Source organism: Armigeres subalbatus, chromosome 1 (genome assembly GCF_024139115.2).
Source record: "Armigeres subalbatus isolate Guangzhou_Male chromosome 1, GZ_Asu_2, whole genome shotgun sequence".
Classification (NCBI taxonomy): domain Eukaryota; kingdom Metazoa; phylum Arthropoda; class Insecta; order Diptera; family Culicidae; genus Armigeres; species Armigeres subalbatus.
In genome coordinates, this window is record NC_085139.1 from 27963413 (window position 1) to 27986338 (window position 22926).

A 22926-nucleotide genomic window follows, 5' to 3' on the forward strand; every position below is an offset into this window, starting at 1 on the left:
TGATGTTCATGATGTCGGAAGTAAAGGCTACACCTCGGGAAAATTTTCCGACGGATTTTGGTCCCCGTGCATTTTAAATGGGGCCGGGATTTTGATTTTCCGTGCCCAAATCCCGAAAACATCGCATATGTAAAAACACATGGGGAAAAAATCCGGGGATTAAATTCCCGAGGTGTGATGCTACTTTAAGTTCGGAAGTAAAACGCCGGAAGTCGGAATACAATTTAGTGCTGGCGACACAATACTTCTATTCCCAAGTAACACCAAGCATTACAATATTGCACATATATCAATCACAAATCGGCATGCTAAATGGTCGGGGTTCAGCCAAAGCACACCAAGCGCTAACAAAAAAATACCGATTTTTCTACTCAAACTTTCGTTTATCAGATTTAATTGATCGCAAATCGTATTGGATATCCCTCAACCCTATAACTGCGGATACTTACTTTTACTTATGGATCTTGTACACCTCCGGTGGTGCAAAGGGCCGACTTGAAAGATTTCCATCCTTTCCATCCATTTCCCGGCTAGCGCTTTAACCTGTTGCCAGATTAGATTTCTGTTGACTTCTTTTATTTCTTTATTGAGGCTTCACCGCCATGAGCCTCTGGGTCTGCCTCTGCTGCGATGTCCCGCTGGGTTCCAGTCTAATGCTTGTTTACAGATTTCGTTTCCGCCCCTACGTAGAGTGTGGCCGACCCAGCCCCACTTCCGATCCCGAATTTCTGTTGCTACTAAGATATTGGAAGCTTTCAACATTCTCCACTGGTTGCCCGGCTACTGTGAAACTGGAAGGCGTCACCGTGTTTACATCCAATGATTTGGTTTTGTTGACGTTGATGACTAAACCTGCCGAAGAAGAGCGCTCGGCAAAGTCGTTGAGCTTACTCTGCATATCAGAGCGTCGTTGCGCGAGGAGTGCAACGTCATCCACCAATTCGAACAGCCCGCGGTTTGGTTCACGGTCAATCGCATCTACCAGAATCTCATCGGTTACGATGAGGAACAGTAACGGTGATAGAATACATTCTTGCTACGACCCGGATAGGGTCGGACAGGACCCCATTCTGCAGCACTCTACCAAAAGGCCTCGTACTGTGCGTCGATGAGGCCGATGATTTTCTCGGGAACCCCCTTGCGTCTCAGGGCACCCCACATATTCTCGTGATTGAGACGGTCGAAAGCTTTTTCGTAGTCAATGAATACCAAGTAAAGGGACTCTTGGAATTCGTTGACCTGCTCCAGAATGATGCGGAGCGTAACAATATGGTCCACACAGGATCTTCCGGCACGGAATCTGGCTTGCTGCCGCCGGAGAGTCACATCGATCTTCTCCTGAATCCGGGCTAGGATAATTTTGCACAGAACTTTGAGAACGGTACACAGCAACATAATGCCTCGCCAGTTATCGCATACAGTCAGGTCACCCTTTTTGGGCACCTTCACTAAGATACCTTGCATCCAGTCGACCGGGAAAGTTGGGGTCAGCTTTGAGCAACTCGGCTGATATGCGGTCGACCCCTGGAGCTTCGATTTCATGCTTTGGATGACTGTTTGAATCTCTAGCAGTGATGGAGCTTCGGTATTGACGCGTGTTATACATCGGATCCTAGGCAGATCATGCCGAGGTGGTGATGGCCTGGCTGGCACTTGAAAAAGTTGTTCGAAGTGCTCGAACTGATCATTCGAGTCTTTCACAGGCATCGTTGCATTCATCTTCGCCCCGCTTAAGCGTCGTGAGATATCGTATAGGAGGCGAATGTCCCCGGTTGCGGCGGCTCTCTCTCCTTCGTCGGCCAGAGAGTCTGCCCACGCTCGCTTGTCCCGTCGACATGAGCGTTTTACTTCCTTCTCAAAAAGACTTTGTCTCCTCTGGGTTTCGATCGCTCTATCGCGGCTTTGGCTTCTCTTCGCTCCTCTATCTTCCTCCAGGTCTCATCGGTGATCCATTGTTTTCTCTGGGTGCGTAGTTCGCCCAGATTGTTCTCGCTGGTGGCGATGAAGGCATTCTTGATGGCGGTCCATTGGTCTTCCACGCTGCCACCTTCCGGAATATCTGCAGCACGCGTCTCCAGTTCTTCAACGAAGGACTGTTTCACCGTGGCATCTTCCAGTCGGCGTGTGTTGAATCGTCGTCCAACTCTTTCCTCCTGCCGACGAATCCGCGCAATGCGCAGGCGTATTTCGCCGATGAGGAGATGATGATCAGACGCGATATCGGCACTACGTTTATTCCGTACATCAAGAAGGCTCCGTTTCCATTTTCGGCTGATCCAGATGTGGTCGATTTGATTTTCTGTAAAGCCGTCACGGGAGACCCACGTGACCTTGTGAACCGGTCGATGAGGGAAGAGCGATCCCCCGATCACCATGTCGTTATTACCACAAAATTCTGCAAACAGCTCTCCGTTTTCGCTCATTTCTCCGAGACCATGGCGTCCCATAATGCGCTCATGGTTCGAGTTGTCGGATCCGATCTTCGCATTGAAGTCGCCCAAACAGATCTTGATATCACCGTTCGGAATTCTATCTACGACGGCATTGAGTTGACTGTAGAAGTTCTCTTTGTCTTGCAGATCGGCAGCATCGGTTGGCGCATAACATTGGATCATAGTAAGGTTTCGGACACGTGTTCTAAGTCTGGCAACGATTATCCTTTCACTTATAGGTTCCCACTTTATAAGCGCAGAGTGTGCCTGAGCGCTTAGTAGGAAGCCAACTCCACGATGCCGGGGAGCGTGTTCACCTCGTAAACCAGAGTATAGCAGAACTCGTCCCGACGGCGTTTTGTGTTCTCCAAAGTTTGGTCAACGGACTTCACTCAGTCCCAGGATCTAAAGCTTCATGCGGCGTGCCTCATTGGCAAGTTGTGCCAATTTACCCTGCTGGGCTAGGGTTAAAACGTTCCATGTTCCTATTCGTGTCCGTTGTTTCGCGCTGAGAGTCGTCGCCGTAAAATCAGTCCGTATTCTTTCATTATCGGATTCTCGAACAAATTGATGTTTCGGGAACAGTAGGTTGTTGGCCCAAGGTTCCCTATCCACCGGGATGGGGCTGCCATCTTAGGTACAGTATACCCCCGCTGATCCGACAAATGTATGGCCGGACTACCGGGGTTGCTCTCGTTAATCCGACTGTCAAATCCATACATAATGTGTTTAAATGGGTGTTGATACTTTTTAATCCGGAAAATTCCGAATTAGCGAGATCCGGACTAACGAGTCGTAGGATTAGCGAGGTCCGGATAAGCAGGGGGATACTGTATAGCTTCCGGGGAATAGCATTTCATACTCAGCCGCTGGATGCCAGAACCGACGCTGTTGGAGCCGCACCTCCTTGGTGGACAGACGCTCGATCAGTCGGGTCAAGTTTGTTTAAAGTCCCACCCAACACCAGGACTAGGCTAGTGCGCTTTGAGCGGCACACGGTCGCTTTGATAGGGCCTGCTTGGGGACACATGCAGCTTTTCATAGAAGTTCAACAAAGTCCACTGTCGAACCCCACCACATCCTAGGCAGGCCCCACAGGACGCACCCTCTCACTCTAGCGGATGTCAGAAGGACAACAGTGCCCAGGCTGCACTACCAGCTAAGTACGCAACCCTAAGCTGGCGGTCAATTGTCATCGGAAGACCCGTGGAAGCGTGAGTATTGGAACTTGTGAGAACCAGAGCTATGTTAGCCGCACCTTCCCGGATGTCAACTCACCATTTCGCAGCCCTCTATTTGCATCAGAAAAGCTGTTTTCTTGCTGCTTTCTCTGTTGGTTTGTTTTGATTCTGCGTTCTGTTTCACGATGTTCCCATTTTATTCTTTTCTCGATTCCACGTGCAAAATGACGTTTGAACCACAGAGAAACAGACGTCTCACTCAACACATGTTCCATCGTTCACCTTTTTAACGGTTAATTTATTTTTTTCTTGGTGGTCAATCGGCCACCGATGGCGCTTCCATGCCCTAATAAAAAAGTCCAATAGAATTACAATAGAAATTATTGTAACAATGCAATAAATTTAATTGTAATTACAAGAAACTCTACTGTTGCTCACAATAGAATAACAATTAAAAATATTGTTTTCCACCATAAATCCTATTGTAAATGGCACTTTTACAATAGAAAATAGGGGTTGCTAGTTACCGTAACAATAAAAATATCGATTTTTTCTCGAACAAATTTTTTCCATCACAATAGCATTTATTGTAATTCTATTGTCAACATTTTTCTGTCAATAGATTTTATTGTACATTTATTGAAACAACAATAAGGCAATTTAATTGATACAATAGAAAAACAATAGAATTCAATGTTCATTAATAAAATGTATTGTAATTTTATGATATTATAATGTAATTCTATTGTATTTTCTATTCGGGTGGATTTTGCTTGTGTTTGACGTTTGCGCATTACCGTCATTTGGTTGCTGCTTGGCCACACACCATGCATTAATTTCCCATGGACCCATGCATTAATTTCAAGTCAACCCTGAGATTGCTGGAATAAACAAAAAAGCGGAACTCTGCCCAGTAAATATTTATTTAAATACCCTGCGCTGAATCGTTCCCTTTCATAATGAATTCCAGGCCGCTACCAACGAATAGACAGAACTTTTTCGCACTGGACAATCCCTCGTTTGACGTGCGTTTTTGAAGTTTGTTGGAGATCATCAATAAATTACGTTACATAAAGACAGAACATTGTTCCTTACCCGAAGTGAGTTTTGTAAGAGAATATTAAACTTTTTGTATGAAACGATATTCTGAGTATTCTGACTGAGTCCTCCCATCCTATACTGGTTACGTGATTTATGAATATACCCGCAGAAGAAAACAAAGAATACGCCAAAGAAAACAACGAAAGTCTTGTGATGTGTCATCGACGATAATCGCCTCTGTGTTCTCTTTTTGCTTCCTCCGTTCGCTGAAGAAATCGCGACGTCGTCGTGTCCAGTGCCAGTGTCCGAGTAGAGATCCGAGAGTGTAACCGAGCGAAGCGCGTACGCGATCGCGATCACCCAGCAATCATTTCGCTGTATCTTGATCCTCTTTTTCCCCGTTTTTTATTTAGAGCAACACTTTCTTTTCGCCTGCGCCTCGTTCCGCCGTGCGATAAGTTAACCCGGAAGTGTCCATAGCGGTGGAAGCTCCCGTACGTGCAATCCCTCGGAATCATTGAGTTGCCCTTGGGGAAAGGAATCCACCCCCCTGCAGTTGATAGTGGTTCTGCAGTCGAGCAGTCGAAGGTCGTCGCGGGTGTGACTAATTTTTCTTTCTGTGAAAATATTTAGAGCGCGGAGAAGAAGGAAAGTTGGGGTGCCCTGTGGGAAGTAAGAAGATAGTGAAACCATGTTCAGTTGGCTGAAACGGGAACCCAAAGCGGAGGAGGTGGTGGAAAATGTGCTCGGGGAGTTGAAAAAGATCTACAAGAGTAAGCTGCTTCCGCTGGAGGAGCACTACGCCTTCCACGAATTCCACTCCCCGAAGTTAGAGGATCCGGATTTCGATGCGAAGCCGATGATTTTGCTGGTCGGTCAGTACTCGACCGGTAAGACGACGTTCATTCGGTATCTGTTGGAGCGAGATTTTCCGGGCATTCGGATTGGGCCGGAACCGACGACGGATCGATTCATTGCGGTGATGTATGACGACAAGGAGGGCATGATTCCCGGCAATGCCCTGGTCGTTGATCCGAAGAAGCAGTTCAGACCTCTGGAGAAGTATGGAAATTCGTTCCTGAATCGGTTCCAGTGTTCGACAGTGCCTTCGCCAGTTTTGCGGGCAATCTCGATTGTGGATACTCCCGGTATTTTGTCCGGAGAGAAGCAGCGAGTTGACCGCGGTTACGATTTCACCGGGGTTTTAGAGTGGTTCGCTGAGCGAGTGGATCGTATCATTCTGCTGTTCGACGCACACAAGCTGGATATTTCGGATGAGTTCCGGCGATCGATCGAGGCTCTGCGCGGGCATGACGACAAAATCCGGATAGTGTTGAATAAGGCGGACATGATCGATCATCAACAACTGATGCGCGTTTATGGTGCTCTCATGTGGTCGCTGGGTAAGGTGCTGCAAACTCCGGAAGTGGCCCGCGTCTACATTGGGTCCTTCTGGGATCAACCACTGCGGTACGATGTGAATCGTCGCCTCTTTGAGGATGAGGAACAGGATCTGTTCCGTGATTTGCAGTCTCTTCCTCGGAATGCCGCACTACGGAAACTCAACGACCTCATCAAGCGAGCCCGCTTGGCCAAGGTTCACGCATTTATAATTGCAGAACTTCGAAAGGACATGCCCTCGATGTTCGGCAAGGATAGCAAAAAGAAGGACCTCATTAAAAATATTGGACAGGTGTACGATCGCATTCAGAAGGAGCACCAGATTTCCCCTGGGGATTTCCCGGATATTAAAAAGATGCAAGAGGTGCTCGCCAATCAGGATTTCAGCAAGTTCCACTCGCTGAAGATCCCACTGCTGGAGGTAGTCGATCGGATGCTGGCCACGGACATTGCCCGGCTGATGAGCATGATTCCGCAGGAGGAGATGACAATGGTGTCGGAACCGCTGGTCAAGGGTGAGTGTGCTGAGTTTTTATCTTCTGTATTTGTTCTTTTCGGCGTGCTCGCTAAATGATTGCGTAAGATACAATAATGAGCGAACTGCTCGTTGACGACAGCGCCAGCGCCCCGTTCGGGTTGTATGAGCGATAAAATTCCGAGCGGAGCGCGGTTGCTGTTTTTCCTTCATTTCAAACATGTATGTGGTGGGGCGATAGCAAGGCTGCACCACTAATGACGAACGGTTGATACGAGAGATTGATCAGTTTTATCTAATCGGTGCTGAGCAAACTGGAGCTTTTCGAGGCCCTCGTCTGATCGGCGCTTCGAAACGGCGAAGTCCCGTCACGTTATGTAGGGAAACTGCCTGACCAGTGGCACTCGGTTCAGTTGTTTGTGATAAGATCTATGTTTGATAAAGGCGTGTTTGTCGCTATTTGAATTTAGTCATGGTTTTTTTTTCGCTATGAACCAACCGTAAAGCGGCTTATATTGAGTTCGGCCTAATTATATCGCTCATTGGTATTATAAATTGTATTTTTAGCCATTATTTTTATAGTATACTATTTATGCGTATATAATAAGTAAGACGTATTCTCAAAATGATGTTCCAAAACTGACGATGAACAAACATGTATGCAGTACGGGCATGCGACGGTACTTATTCTTATTCCTAATCAGTACATTTTATTTGTGGTATATCTAAGCATTCATATTTTATTTGAGATTTCGTAATAACGCCTGATAAAAAAGTTAATATCATCTAACAGACGTAAATGTGTACCTAAAAATGAAGATAAAATCGCTCCCATTAGGTTTATATTTTTACGCCATATGATGGTAATTGCCTTGATAAGGTCAGGAAAGTAAAATCAAGGTGATCATTGGACCATGAAACCGGAAAACTAAATTTTACCGGAAAATAAAGACTAATTACTGTCGCCGTCGTATGGTCGAATAGACTGGATACATAACACATTAGACATTGGACAATAGACATTTAGTACAGAAAAGTTTATATTTGTTTTTGGAGCGGCAATTAAACTCATACTCCATACTTCACTCCAACCCACCTAGACGTTTGGGGGCGCTAGTCTTGATTTTAGACATATTTATAGGCTATATAAGATATGTGTCCGCAGGTCCGATTCTACCGCGTGCAGCCAGCTTGTTCGTGACTTTTCACGAAGTCGCCGGCCTCTATCCGGTTCTCTGTTGAATATTGTTTTCTCTATGCTTTCTTCCGACATTCGCACTAAGTGACCAGCCTACTGAATTATTATTATTATTTTCTCAGACTCAAACTTTCATTTCTCAGACCAGCCTACTGAAGTCTGCCGTTTATACGATTCGCAATATGTTCTTCTTTTTACTCTTGATACAGTTCCTGATTCCCTCCGAGTATTGCATGCAGTACTTTTTTGCTCAAAAACCTCGAAAGCTCTCCGGTCCGCCTCTTTTAACGTCCACGCTTCATGTTCGTAAAGAGCTGCAGCACTATGGAGCAGAACTCGTGAACTTTTGGTACGCACCTGTTCCATCATCCAGCTAAAAAATATTCATAAACTGAGTGGTTTCATATGAAAGTTATGCGTTTAACACTGCATATATCAACCCCTGCAGAAAGCGTGGAACGGCAACTTTTCCCCGGTATATATCAGGTATTTTTAGTCTAACTGTCATGATTCTTTCTAATCTGTAGGATATCAGGACTTCGTAAGCGACAATAGATTGTAAATCCATGCATTGGCCACTGAGAACCAGTCGGAATGTTCCTTTCCACGTTTTGTGCAGGACTTACAAGTCGCATTATGTTGCGTGCAAGTCGTATTGCACTGCTTGTAAAAACAAGGCTGGTAGCAAGTCACTTTTTAGTGACTTGGTCACTATTTTGAGCCTAGTCACTAAAAAGTCACTATTTGCATCCAAAAGTCACTATTTTTCGGAAAATGGTCACTAAAGTCACTATTTTCGCACCACCATTTGTAAAAAAGTTCAAAATAAAAATCATTTGTACCTAATATTATCATCAACCAAATTAAATGTAAATCTGTTAGCAAAATATATAAAGTTTGAGAAATTGCTCCAAGACCGTTTTATGAAAGGCAGAGTGGGTTCGAACCATGGACTTCGGGATCAAGAGGCCTATATGCAGACCACACAGCAAAGCGCAGGATTGTTACAACGTTTTTGCTGTTCTCGCGGATTTGATGCGGTTTTGAGGCTTCACGCGGATTAAGTTTTGGGTGGAAATTTAATAAATAAGGAGCGTAGGGTTTTATTTTCGACAGCAAAATGTCGTTGAGAAGGGACTCCACATTTGATGTCTATGCTTACCCAATTTATTGGATATTTCCAAGCCATTATTGAATGCATTACACTCTTGAGCATTCGTTTAACAAGCATTATAAGGGTAAGAACTTCACTTGTTGTCATTTTTCATCGATTCTGAATATCCATTTTTTGTCACGTCAATTTTGACATAATTCCGAGATACTTCTTAGGGTCTGTCTCATTTGGAGAATTAAACTGAAATTAAACTTAGAAGTGACATTTCGATAATTATCGAATAACCCTGCTTGCAGAGCAAGATTACTTTTAACAGTTATCGAATCACCGAACTTTCTTCCATGTTTTATCTGTCAAACTAATTGATGCGTTGTTCAGCGCATCTTTAGGCGAATCCAGCGCACTACTTCCTGAGTTGGGTAAGTTGCCCGTATCTGGATAAAAATCCACCTTCGTTATAAAAAGCTTCCTAACTTTGTTTCTCTTGTAGAAACTTTCACTATAATTTCTGTAGCGTTGATCGCATAAATCTTTGTGTAAAATTCCGTAAAAAGTCCGCCTTGAGTTTGGGAAATAATATTCGGAAGGTTTTTCTTAGCAATTCGCCAAACAATATCTACCAATATCGAATATATCGCAGAGAAGTTTTTACAATAATTGACGTGCAGTTCCCGCCGAAATTCATGAAAGACAGCAAAATTTGAGCCTTGAGCCTTGAATTTTAATATGAAAGAATTTCCGGAAGTTTTTGTGCTGACATTCGCCATCGGATTTCTGTTGAAATTTCCGTTTGAACTCCTGAAGAAAGATTTCACAAGAATTGGAGTATTTTCCACACAATTTCTGAAAAAAAAATCCTAGAAATGTTTACAAGGTTTTTCACAGAAAGTCAACTTCCGCTAAAATTTCTGAAATTTTTTTCAGAGTTTTCCAAAGCAATTTCTGCATCACATTTTACGAAACTTGAAACTTAGGTATGGTAAAATTCATGTTATATATGAGCTCTGGTTAATATTTTTAATAAACTTAAGATCAGGGTCTCGAAAAAACAAATGGCAAATGGACTCTGTATGTATTTAAATTTGTTTCGATTAAAAATGTTATTTTTAATTATTTTAAAAATGTTATCATTATTTTGAATTCTTTAAGGTTTTTGTAAAAAATTGTCCTATTAAAGATTCATGTTGAACTTTATTACTACAATGCTGTAGAACTTGCTTAAAAATCGTTGTGAAATTATAAGCATGGTTTAGTGTAACAACTTGTAACTCATTACCTGCTCCTGTGACGCTGGGTGAATACCATTACGTGGTGTGTTACGGAATAAGGTTTACCATGGTCATATTGCTGGCCTCTGGATGTCCCAACGAATACCTTCCACAATATCTAACTTCGTGGTATTTATGATGGTGTCGCCAAGTCGATTGCCCCCTGCTTAGATCCATCCTCTCCCTACTTACGGTAAAGATGCACAATCCTCATGATTTTGTAATTTTTGTTTTCTCGTGATTTCTGATAGCTTTCTAAAAAGGATTTGATAAAACATGATATCCCTAGTTTACGATCTACTACGAGTTACACAGTGACAATAGAACTCAGCTCACTACCTGGTTAATACTTCATACAAAAGTAACTATTTGGTCACTTTTTCTGCTTCTGAAAGTCACTATTTGATCACTTTTTTCGTCATCGTTGGTCACTAAGTCACTATTTTGAACGGCATTTATCGCTAGCCTTGGTATCGTGACTTCGCAACCGCACTGGAACAGGTGATCGTTGATGTTGTTCGTTCAGATTGCAACGATTGCTCCTTCGATTGGTCAGATACATTTCCTTCGGCAAATCCATTCTGACTATTGACTTTATTCTCCACCATCACTGGAGCCTCGTTATGTAACTGCGTATGATGCTTCTTTCCGCAGCCTACAATCGTGCACATCCTTGACTTGCACTGTCCGACCCGGTGTCCCCGTTTCAAACAATTGAAACAAAGCTGCTTGTCTTTAACTACATATAGCAAAACTTTCGGGCACCGTCAGTTGTTTCAGTGTGTTACATTTGTTGACTCTCCACATACTGGACAAACATTTTCGTTGATTTGTAATGCTGCATGTACCTTGACGTGTTGCCTCTGAGGCACAACCAGCTGCTTCGGCTTCATCCCATCGCAAGTTCTGTGCGCCGTACCAGCCTCACAACGCTCGAGAACAAAACAACGGTTTTGTAGGAACTGCATGGTCTCTTTGTAGTCCGGTAACTCCTTCGGCGTGACAGTGCTTTTCCAAAGATTAAGCGTAGTTTTATCCAACTTGGAAGTTAGCAACGAAACCACTAACTGCTCGGACATGCCCTCCATAGGTTGATCGTGGAATTCCAAAGCCTGCATTATTTAACTAGCTGCCGCAAATCGGATGAGCATTCCTTGTTCATCTTTTTCAAATTGAGTAGACCTCCTACGTGAATATCGATGACCGTTCGCTTATTTTCAAACCACTCTTCCAAAATATTCCAGGCCCCTTGGAAGTTATTCTCATTCAGAATCTTCTCGCTGAGAACATTCCTCGCTTTCCCTTTCAATGATTGCGTCAGGTAATGTAGCTTTGTTGCGTCTGATAATCCGGGGTGCTTCTGCATCAGATCCTGTAACAACTGCTTGAACCTGAACCAGCGTTCATACGTACCATCGAATGTCGGGAGTGGAACAGTAGGCAATCCGGGTGGCTGATTAGCGATCACTTGCTGTTCTCTAGCTGTACCGGCCGTAACTACTGCTGGAACGGCTACTGGTCTCGATCGAAATGTTTCCATAACACAGCAAATCTTCACGCGGAGCTCCTCATAGAGTTGTTCGAACGCTATGAAGTATTCTTCCTGCTCCTCGCGTTGATCAGGAAAGCACGCGTATACTTCGTTTTGAATGTTATTATATTCCTCATAACAAGCATCCATCCGTCGCAAATAGGTGTCCAAATGATGAACGGTGATTTCCTCTGGCTTGCCCAGCACTTCCCTAATCCGCTGCAACTTAGACGACACAGCTTGTCTTCGGAACTCGAACGCGTTCATTTTCTGATCCATTATGGGTTGCTGTTTTTTTGTTTTCCTTTTTTTTCTTTTGATCAGCTATACGCTAGGAGAAGAATGAATTCTGTCATCAAAAGAAAAAGTAGAATCATGAAAAAAAATTCACAGCAAGGTATGAAATGCAGCTTTCAAAATAATTTTCAAAATTTCAAAATAAAATTTATTTATAAATAATTTATAGCATGAGGTTAGAATTTTTATTATCCACATTATACATATATTAATTTGATTGTTAATGATAATGAAGTTTTCTCTTGAAATGATTCCGGAGATGGTACTACTTTTAATCCTAATTGAATTTCTAATCCCGCCTAATAAATCATTTTCAAAAAAATCTCTGCTTGTAATTTTTAAAATTATTTTTAATTCCACTAACTATACCTTGCCGTGTTAAATTTCAGTGATTCTATTTTTCCTCTGATGACAGCGTTCATCCACTTCTCCTCGCGTATCGGTGAATGCACTACGTTTCCTGATGCACTGGCCACACTGTTCTGCGCTTCAGTCATACACTACTAAAAAAACCACACATATTTATTGGCAAAAATCCATAGATTTAACTTATGATGTGTATCACACATAACCATTCTCCACGCGAACTACTAAAAAAATATATATCCAAATAAACTTTATGTGTGGTCTCGAATTAGCAATTATTTAATTTATGTGTGGTTGTCACAACGGAGACAGTTGCGACGCACCTCCTATCTAACAACAATGAACCCTGTTGATCAACACCGGCCCTGTCGTTGAGGTTGTCAGACATCGGACAGTTGACATGTCCGTCACAGAAGGTAGAAAGTATATACATTTTGATAAGTTGTCAACAAAGAACGTAAGTTAGCGAACAAAGTGTATCTCTTTATAATTCTACTAAAATCTACTTAAAAATCTAAGTTAATGTATACATGCTGAATTTTAAGTTAGAGTTAGTCAATACCAGTACTGCTAGTTTTCGTGACTGTCATGTGAAAGCGAAAACAGTTGCATTTTCATTTTCAAGAGACCAAATGAAAATGTAGCCGTCTCCCGGTCACCTGTCACATTACAAGCAGTCATGATGGGAATGTGCTTTGTTTTGAAATCTAAATTTCTTAATAGTTTTAATAGATCTGTGCAAATGACGATGACTAATCGATACAATGATTGTATTGTTTTTGATTTTCGAGTTAGAAGTAACATTATTGAAGAAGAAACAGCTTGTTTACACTAGTTTGATGCGCTTTCATGAAATAAAAATCTGTGAAAATTTAGCAGAATTCCTTTCAATGTTTATGTTTTCTATGAAAGCGGGAGAGAATAAAGTGTGAATGAAAATGAAAATCTCAGTACTGGTCAATACTAGTTAGAGTTAGCTTTGTCCAATGTTAAAAGCGTTAGGGGAAGGTGGGTAGACTTGATCCCCGGGGAGACTTGATCACCCCCTGTTTTATCGAGAACTAAAGTAGTTTTGTTCTAGCGTATTTTTTAATATAGATCCTCTAAACAAATAACCTTTATGTGGTGTGTTATTTTTTGGATTGACAACCTTATTTATTCTGCAGGGCGATTTGTATGTTTTGACCTTCCCAAAGATTTTTTTATTGGCCACGCAAAATTTGAACTACTTTTCATAACAATGACCGAATGCTTTCGTTTTTTCACAGCACAAAGCCATAAATATGATTAATGATCTGTACTGATGAAAATGTCAAAATTCCATCAAAGTTTTAGGATATTTGGATTTGAAGTTATTGCCTCAATCCAGAGCTGCGGCAACACAAACGAGCTGGGAACAGCTTTCATAGTTATAGGCGACATGCAAAGGCGCGTGATCGGGTGGTGGCCGATCGACGAGAGAATGTGCAGGTTGAGGATCAAAGGCCGGTTCTTCAACTTCAGCATAATCAACGTCCATAGCCCACACTACGGAAGCACTGATGATGATAAGGACGCATTCTACGCGCAGCTGGAACATGAGTACGACAGCTGCCCAAGCCACGACGTCAAAATCATCATAGGAGGTTTGAACGCTCAGGTTGGCCAAGAGGAGGAGTTTAGACCGACTATTGGAAAGTTCAGCGCTCAACGGCTGACGAACGAAAACGGCCTACGACTAATTGATTTCGCCGCCTCCAAGAATATGGCCATTCGCAGCACCTACTTCCAACACAGCCTCCCGTATCGGTACACCTGGAGATCACCACTGCAGACAGAATCACAAATCGACCACGTTCTGATTGATGGACGGCACTTCTCCGACATTATCGACGTCAGGACATATCGTGGCGCTAACATCGACTCTGACCACTATCTGGTGATGGTTAAACTGCGCCCTTTTTCAGGAGAAGAAACGCCGCCTGGAAGAAGCGGAGTGCGAGGAGATGGAACAGCTGTGCCGTTCTCAAGAAACACGCAAGTTCTATCAGAAGCTCAACGCATCCCGCAAAGGCTTCGTGCCGCGAGCCGAAATGTGCCGGGATAAGGATGGGAGCATCTTGACGGACGAACGTTTGGTGATCGAAAGGTGGAAGCAGCACTACGAGGAACATCTGAATGGCGCTGAGAGTACAGGCAGTGAAAGTCAAGGCAGCGGAGGAGATGACTACGTCAGTTCAGCGGACGATGGAAGCCAACCAGCCCCCACCTTGAGGGAAGTTAAGGATGCCATTCAACAGCTAAAGACCAATAAAGCAGCTGGTAAGGATGGTATCGGAGCTGAGCTCATCAAGATGGCCCCGGAAAAGCTGGCCACTTGCCTGCACACACTGATAGCCAGAATCTGGGAAACCGAACAGCTACCGGAGGAGTGGAAGGAAGGGGTTGTATGCCCCATCTACAAGAAAGGCGACAAACTGGAGTGTGAGAACTTTCGAGCGATCACCATCCTTAATGCCGCCTACAAAGTGATATCCCAGATCATCTTCCGTCGTCTGTCACCATTAGTGAACGAGTTCGTGGGAAGATATCAAGCCGGCTTCGTTGTCGGCCGCTCGACAACGGACCAGATCTTTACTGTACGGCAAATCCTTCAAAAATGCCGTGAAAACCAGGTCCCAACGCACCATCTGTTCGTTGATTTCAAGGCGGAATACGACAGTATAGACCGCGTAGAGCTATGGAAAATTATGGACGAGAACAGCTTCCCTGGAAAGCTTACCAGACTGATCAAAGCAACGGTGGATGGTGTGCAAAACTGTGTGAAGATTTCGGGCGAACACTCCAGTTCGTTCGAATCGCGCCGGGGATTAAGACAAGGTGATGGACTTTCGTGCCTGTTGTTCAACATTGCGCTAGAAGGTGTCATGTAGAGAGCCGGGTGTAACAGCCGGGGTACGATTTTCAACAGATCCAGTCAATTTATTTGCTTCGCGGATGACATGGACATTGTCGGCCGAACATTTGCAAAGGTGGCAGAATGGCAGAAGGTGGTGGTGAATGCGTCAAAGACAAAGTACATGCTTGTGGGCGGAACCGAGCGCGACAGGGCCCGCCTGGGAAGCAGTGTTACGATAGACGGGGATACCTTCGAGGTGGTCGAGGAATTCGTCTACCTTGGATCCTTGCTAACGGTTGACAACAACGTTAGTCGTGAAATACGAAGGCGCATCATCTGTGGAAGTCGGGCCTACTACGGGCTCCAGAAGAAACTGCGGTCGAAAAAGATTCGCCACCGCACCAAATGTGTCATGTACAAAACCCTGATAAGACCGGTTGTCCTCTACGGACATGAAACATGGACAATGCTCGAGGAGGACTTGCAAGCACTCGGAGTATTCGAGAGACGGGTACTTAGGACCATCTTTGGCGGTGTGCAAGAAGACGGTGTGTGGCGGCGAAGAATGAACCATGAGCTCGCACAACTCTACGGCGAACCCAGTATCCAGAAGGTAGCTAAAGCCGGAAGGGTACGATGGGTAGGACATGTTCCAAGAATGCCGGACAGCAACCCTGCAAAGATGGTGTTCGCTTCCGATCCGGCAGGTACGAGACGGCGTGGAGCGCAGCGAGCGAGATGGGCAGACCAGGTGCAAAACGACTTGGCGAGCGTGGGGCGCATCCGAGGATGGAGAGATGCGGCCTCGAACCGTGTATTGTGGCGTCAAATTGTTGATTCAGTGTTATCTGTTTAGATGTAAACTAAATAAATGAACGCGCGAAAAGGGTGGACGAAAAGCTCCCAATCAAAACACGTCCTTTTGCACACGTTGCTATTTTATTTCAACTAAAAAAACTTCTTGAATGACAGTGTTGGCAGTAAAATTAAAAAAAAAACAATCAGAAGCAATTATAAAGAAAAACTTATTCAAGGGGTTCGCTGAATTTCATAACAGTTGAAATGACAAGTCTGTCAGGTTCATTTACCTGTCAAAATTCATCCGATAGTTCACTGTCAATGCGGAGATAAATGATTTGTTTATGTTTTTCTGCAAGTTTGTGCATGGAATACTGCGATAGGTATACACGGAACACGAATTTATTATCCTTCTCTCTTTAATTTATTGATTCAATCCGGTTTTGTGGTATTGGCATTTTTTACAAAGAAAAAGTAATGCACACTGGAGTAATTTTTAATTTGGTTTTTATATGCGGATTTTGAGATTGACATGGGTTTTAATTATTGCGATTTGTACTTGCGGGTTTCAACTTACGTGTTTTGCGGAACATTTGCGTGGATTAATGTAAAATACGTGGTGTTAGAAAAGTTATTTTACACAAAAATGGGTTATTGGGCCAAAGTACGATTTAAGCGAAAACAGCCCACTTTTGAGTTAGCACCCCACCATTTGAATACTTGATGCCAGCACTCAAAGTATTTCTGCTTTCTCCAGAGTTATTTGAAAAAAAAATCATAATTCTCAGTTTTGTATTGGAACGAGAAACTTATTCTTAGTCCATAGTATTTCACTGTATGGTAATTTAAAGCACTTTGAATAATAATTTCAGCGCAGTGTTTGGCTTCGGGTCGTCGGGGCGCCGGTGAACCGAAAGTTTTCTGCCAACCGGAATCGTCGGACCGACCTCGGCACTCGAACAGCCAACCTGCAAAAGAAAGAAGAAGAAAGCGATTAGAGTACGTAGGGCACCCGAAGACGAAGTCGGTGCAATGCGTGCAAGCGTCCCCTGCGATAGCCGCCGGTAGCCGGGCACAACCAGTGCGGAAGTTTCCTTCACCGGAACTGGTGGACCACCCTCGTTGCAGTGGAGCGAGGATCAACCAGCCAGTCGGCGAACTAGCATAAGCTAGTGGCCGGAATTTTAGAAGAAGTGCATGAGCACATCCCCCTCCCCCGAAGTAGTCGCAGCATCCCGTGGTCCCGGGGGGATCGAGGCAAGGAGGATAAGGGACCCGGGTTTATCCGGGAGGCACATTTTTATCAGGTCGGGAAGGATCCCAGCCCTGTTCGCCCTTGAGGTGTCAGTCGCGCAGATTTTTGATGGCCTTTAACCCTTGTAAAAAAAGACAGACATGTTCTCAGTTGATTGGTATATAACACTATGGGTCCCCGAGACTTATATAAAAAGTTCGTTCTCGGAGTAAAATGATAGCCTTTCGGTACGAGAAAGGCAAAAATTCAAAAAGCGTGACAAGAGCTTATTTTTGAATGACTTTGTTTATGGATGCTCCCTTATTTGATCGACGACATGATTTTACCACTATTGCAGGAAATATTTGAAGTAAATCTTGTAATAATCGGCAAATTTGGCGAGTGTGTTGCAAGTTACCCCACATGTAAGGTAACTTACAACAAGCATGTTTTTCGTTACTCCGAATCAATCCAATGCTATTTAACTGAAATTGGATGGAGACCTCCCCCCCCCCTTTTGACGTAATACCATTGAAACATCAATATTTTTCACGAACCCAAGGTTAACTGCGGGCGGACTCCACATGATCTCAGTTCATCTAATCGCCTCCGCGTGCAATAATTTTAAATTGAGACATTATAATCCAAAGCGAGACGTCCGGCGCACGCATCTTTCAAGTGGCCACACGTACTGCTGCAGAACAATAAATCTGACCATTATCTAACGATAGAACTGCACCGCCAAGCAGAGGAGCATACTTCTAAGCCAAAATTGTTCGCTAAGTGCGGAGAGAGGGAATACCTAAATTGATTGATTCGTTTTCAAGAGCATCGTTGCCGTTTTTTGCCGTACCGTTGATTAGGAGTGTTATTTCTCATTTCGCGTCATATGGATGGCGGCTAGCTTACTGATAGAGGCACGTGGTGCGATTAGCTCTTAGTATTAGACGACCTGGGGAGCGCACATTCCGAATTGTTTTGATTTCAATAAAAATAAACAGGTTAATCGGAATCGAATAAAAATAACTTTGAAACGTGGTGGAGGTGCCGACCGATACTTCTATATTTTGTTTATTTTGCTTCAGTTTTATGAACCAGTTCGCGCTACGTCTGTCAACGGCAATCAATGATAACTAAATTGGTTCCACATATTAGCTCTTATTATGAATATAAATAATTTTGGATTCGTGGAAACATAAAGCGTTCTGGATCTGTTACTGAACTTCTGAATAAATATGTAATGTAACTTATACGATACGATTATAATCGACCACGTTAAAACAATGTTGAAGTAAAGTCAGCAAACTCTTCGAATGGATGCTTCTGAATTTGGAGCTTAGACACAAGTAGGTCTCGTAATGAATAAGATACGAAGGCGCTGCTTGCTGTCCCTGGAGCGATTATGATTTACTGCACCCCTACGGGTGCTCCTTTAGTTCGCTATATTGCACCCGTTTAACTTTTGCCCTTGTGATTTAGATTGGCCGGTGAAGACAGATATCTGCATCGTCGCGCTGCGTCGGGCGATACAATGTCGGTTCTCGAGATGGTTACACACTCGCTTAATCCTCTCGTGAGGAAGTACTCAAGGAAAATTGTACCGCCTTCGCTGGCCACTGTACTAGCATTTATTGGCCGGGCGATGCTTCACAAATTTGCATTCTGCTGGAATTGCTCTAAATTCATGCTCATTGCTAGTTCCTGAGATGTGCGAGCGACTGCTTCGCCGTCGTAACTCAAAAAAGATCAACAGACAGAGCTTCATTGTTGGTATTTTACTGCAGTCTGGCGGATAGTGTGACAGGATTCACTGAATTGAAGGCAGTTGCTAGTTTGCTACCTAGCATTATCTGCCAGAAGTTAGTACAACAAAGTTTTGTAAGAAGAAAAATCGAGATGGTATCGTTTGTTTTGGTAAAATCGATCGATTTCGTATCCGCCAGTCTAGGTGACTTTATGATCCATTTGTCCCTACTTGATCTAACTCGAACGGTGTGGAGAAGACCGACTGCGGCGTGACAAGTAGCGCACATTCATTAGCATTTTATTGCGATCTTCCTCTTTTGCGGGGATCTTCAGGGCAGTGTGCTCCGGCGGAGGTGATTAGCATTTCGTACGGAAATGTTGCAGATAGTTGTCGCCGACCGAAACTGAAAATATTTTCGTGACACTCTGTTTATTAGGAAGTGACTAAAAGCTGCATTCGCTAAGTGATATTTAGGTATATGGATTGTGATATCTCTATCTCTATATATAAAAATGAGCTTACATTTTCTTTGAGGCAATATAACTCACGAACGGATGAATCGATTGTCTCAATGTCGCATTGAGCTCAGCTGTGTTTATATTTTCGAAGAGTTATTTGTCGGGGAATGTTGGAAAATTGTCAAAATGCAACGTTTCTATGAGTTCTTAAGAAAGCTATCAAGCTCGAACTAAAATCGATCTAGAGCAATCAACTAAACGATTGACAGTTTTATCGAGAAAAAAAATTAGAATATAATAAATAATTGACCCAGTAGATTTTGAACTGAACGAAATATAACAGCATCGTTATTATCATTGTTGATAATCATTTTGTTCACGTGCCGATCTTTTCACTACTGCTGCCGATGCCAGGCAGAAGGTATTTTCACGTACGCCAATCCGTCTGCATGACTGAAATGTAAACCACTCGAAACCGACAAACAATTATTCGGGCAACAATCGAAGCGAATAAACGCAAATATTTTACCATCTCCACAGAAAACAGCGATGAAGCCCGTACTCGTAGCCACTCCGGATAATTACATTCGAAGTGTGCACTTTGGATTTAATTAATGAATCTATCGCCCATCAGAAATCCGAGCGGCACTCTGTGTGATGCTCCCGCAAAAGTCCCCTTTTGACGATAGGGTTGAATTGAACATAAAGCGTGATAGCTTTCTTTCACGAAGATAACATTGCCGAAAAGATCACAGATTTTTTTTTCTGTGAAACATTGTTATTTGTATGTGTCAAAGCTCTTTAAATTGTGGAATCTCATGTTAATGGAGAATTGGACAAACATGTCTGAGACAAAGTTGAATGAAAGTCGCAATGAAGGCAAGGGTTGCCCATTTTTGCACCATGTAGTCTTCGGTTTGGTCCTGCCCATTGGTACACATCCACATCCTAGGAGGAGGAAATTGGCAAATTGACAGTGAGCGATGGTCCTCCGCCCTACCGACGCGACCCATCCGCTCTATGATTATGATATGGTGTGGTGACGAGAGGTGCCTCTGTGACGATGGCCAGACTGCTTCGCAAAAGAGCACCTAACTGATTTGGGCGCGATTCAGATGAGCTGTACGGCGGTACTAATTAACATTCGTGATGATGGCCGGGTTGGGTGGGGGACACTTTGGGCAGCGGACCGACGAGATGTTATTATAATGAAGTGCCAGTCATGACTATGCGGACATTTTGGTGGGATATGGAGCTTCGGCGCAACAAGTGTATGTGCGTGGTATGGGTGGATGATCTTCTCCAGTATTTCGAATGCCTGTTGAACATACCTACGATGACGACGCGACGACGAGTGCAGTTTAAGAGCGCTGTTGACATTGGGGAGGCCACCGAGGGCAAATAATGGAAACATTGGCAAATGGCCAAAAATTTGCGCGCTCGACGGAAATGATGCTCGGTGCTGTTGCTGCAGTGGAACTTGTGGCATTTGTTGTGAATTTAATCGCACATATCAGCGGTTATTAGGAAAATAAATCAAGGACGGAATAACATTAAAAAAAACTTGCTGGTCAGGTGAAATCGTTTGATAAATGTACGCTGTTGTTCGCATTTGACACTTGTTACACTTAAAGCCCCTTATGCCTTATGCATTGCAGCGGAACGGCATCGGAAACGGCAAGATTTGACAGCTAGTCTGCCGTCATACACATTTTTGCCCCATGTTTGCTGAGATTCCTATGCACATGGGACAATTATGCGTATATTAAGTCAAATCTTGCCGTTTCCTTCGTCTTTTCGCTGAAATACGTTTGGAGAAGAAGACTGCCAAAGTTTTGCGTATGACAGGTATGTGCTTTTCAGCATTCTGTTACTCCATGGGGTCCCTGGTTAGCCCTGCGTGTAAAGGCGTAAGATTTCCAATCCGGACATGGCGAGTTCGATTCTCGGTCCGGTCTAGGATGTTTTCGGGTGGGAAACATTCTCGACACCCTGGGCTTAGTGAACCATTGTACTTGCTACACAAGATACATACTCATGCAATAGCGGGCAAAGAAAAGCTATCAAATAATAACTTTTTTGCAATTCCTGATCATAATACCTGGTTTACAGTTCGTCTTCGAGTGATAAAACTGCCTACTTTTCCATACCAACCAAATGGGTGCTTTAATGACCATTATGCAACTCAAATGGGTTGCATAATATCCATTATAGCACTGATTTGGGTGCTATAATGAAAAACCAATAACAGAACAGCAGTTACATGACTATATTTTGCTGAATTAGCTTGGGTAGGTGTTCAAATAGTGTATTATCTGTGTCGCGTCATAAATTAAATAGTTTGATGGACAAGACATCATCGTTTTCCAAATACAAGTTCATCTATCGCCTAATGGTTTGAAGAGCAATGCAATGTGGTAGTATAACATGGAATCGAATAGCTCTCTGCAGCAACATGATTTATTCGCAAGAATGATCATTTGAAGTAAATTACAGTGTAAAATTTGGCACATATTTAACATACTGAAGCCGTTTTCGTCATTGCAAAAAATAGCGTGTGCAACTCGTTGCAAAACTCGATTTTTTCAGCACTCGTAGTATTTATCCAACTCGGCAAGCCTCGTTGGTTAAACGTACAACTCGTGCTGAAAAAATCATCTTTTTGCAACTAGTTGCACAAACTACTATTGAAAAGCAGGCCAAGTTCAAGGTGTCCATCTAGTCGGAAAAACCGGGAATGGGACACATCCGGGAAAAAACCGAGAAAGATGAACTGAACTATCGATCAAATCACAAACATTCATTACCAAATGACAAAGTTATATCTTTTTTTCTCTTAAAGCCGATACAAATATTAAATTTATTTTATGTCCGACGGCTCTTGGAAGGTACGAGGGGGGGAATAAAAAAATAACAAGGAAACAAAAAAATAGTTCAAAATGCAATTATTCCGTGCAAAATTTGAAATATTAATGAAAACAAAGAATATGAATATTTGTAACATATTTTTATCCAGTAGTGAATTTAACACAACATTTTATATAAATTAAAAAAATACTGAAACTTATTTCTGAAGAAAATTTGGTTTTTCTTTTTGGAAAAGTGCAAGTTTTTGCATAGGATCGGAATTGCAGACTTCCCAGGCTACATATACAGAATACATAGGTGAAGTCTGAAGTAGAATCGGTGGAGCATGTCATATCAGCATGCCCACGTTCCCAAAATGATTGGAGTGCCATGCTTGTTAGCGGTATAGTTACGACCTCGGACAAACCCATAGACAGGGTACAGGACACTAAATTCACCCATGCAAGAAACATGCACGGGAGTGCTACGGGGTCATTGTGGCTCACCTGAGGCACGATCTGAGATGTCTTCTCAGGTGTCTGGTTGCATATTCGCCTTTAAATACCTTACTCCAAGCAAAGGTACGATACACTGAAAACAACCTTGCTTTTTGAGAGTTAAAATTCCACTCCTGATATGAAAAACTAGCAGACCCGACAA

The 22926-nt window shown here is 43.2% G+C and overlaps 1 protein-coding gene across 2 annotated transcripts in view; it reads left to right on the forward strand.

Moving 5' to 3' along the window:
- The first annotated feature begins 4841 nt into the window (after positions 1–4841).
- The window catches only part of LOC134223164 (EH domain-containing protein 3), a 65078-nt gene continuing 46993 nt past the window's right edge, over positions 4842–22926 (forward strand). The window contains exon 1 of one of the 2 annotated variants that reach the window (XM_062702306.1): positions 4842–6570. In XM_062702306.1, the coding sequence (XP_062558290.1) occupies positions 5346–6570 (1225 nt within the window). In that variant the 5' untranslated portion in view covers positions 4842–5345. The remainder of the gene's footprint in view (positions 6571–22926) is intronic. The other variant, XM_062702315.1, reaches the window with a different exon arrangement.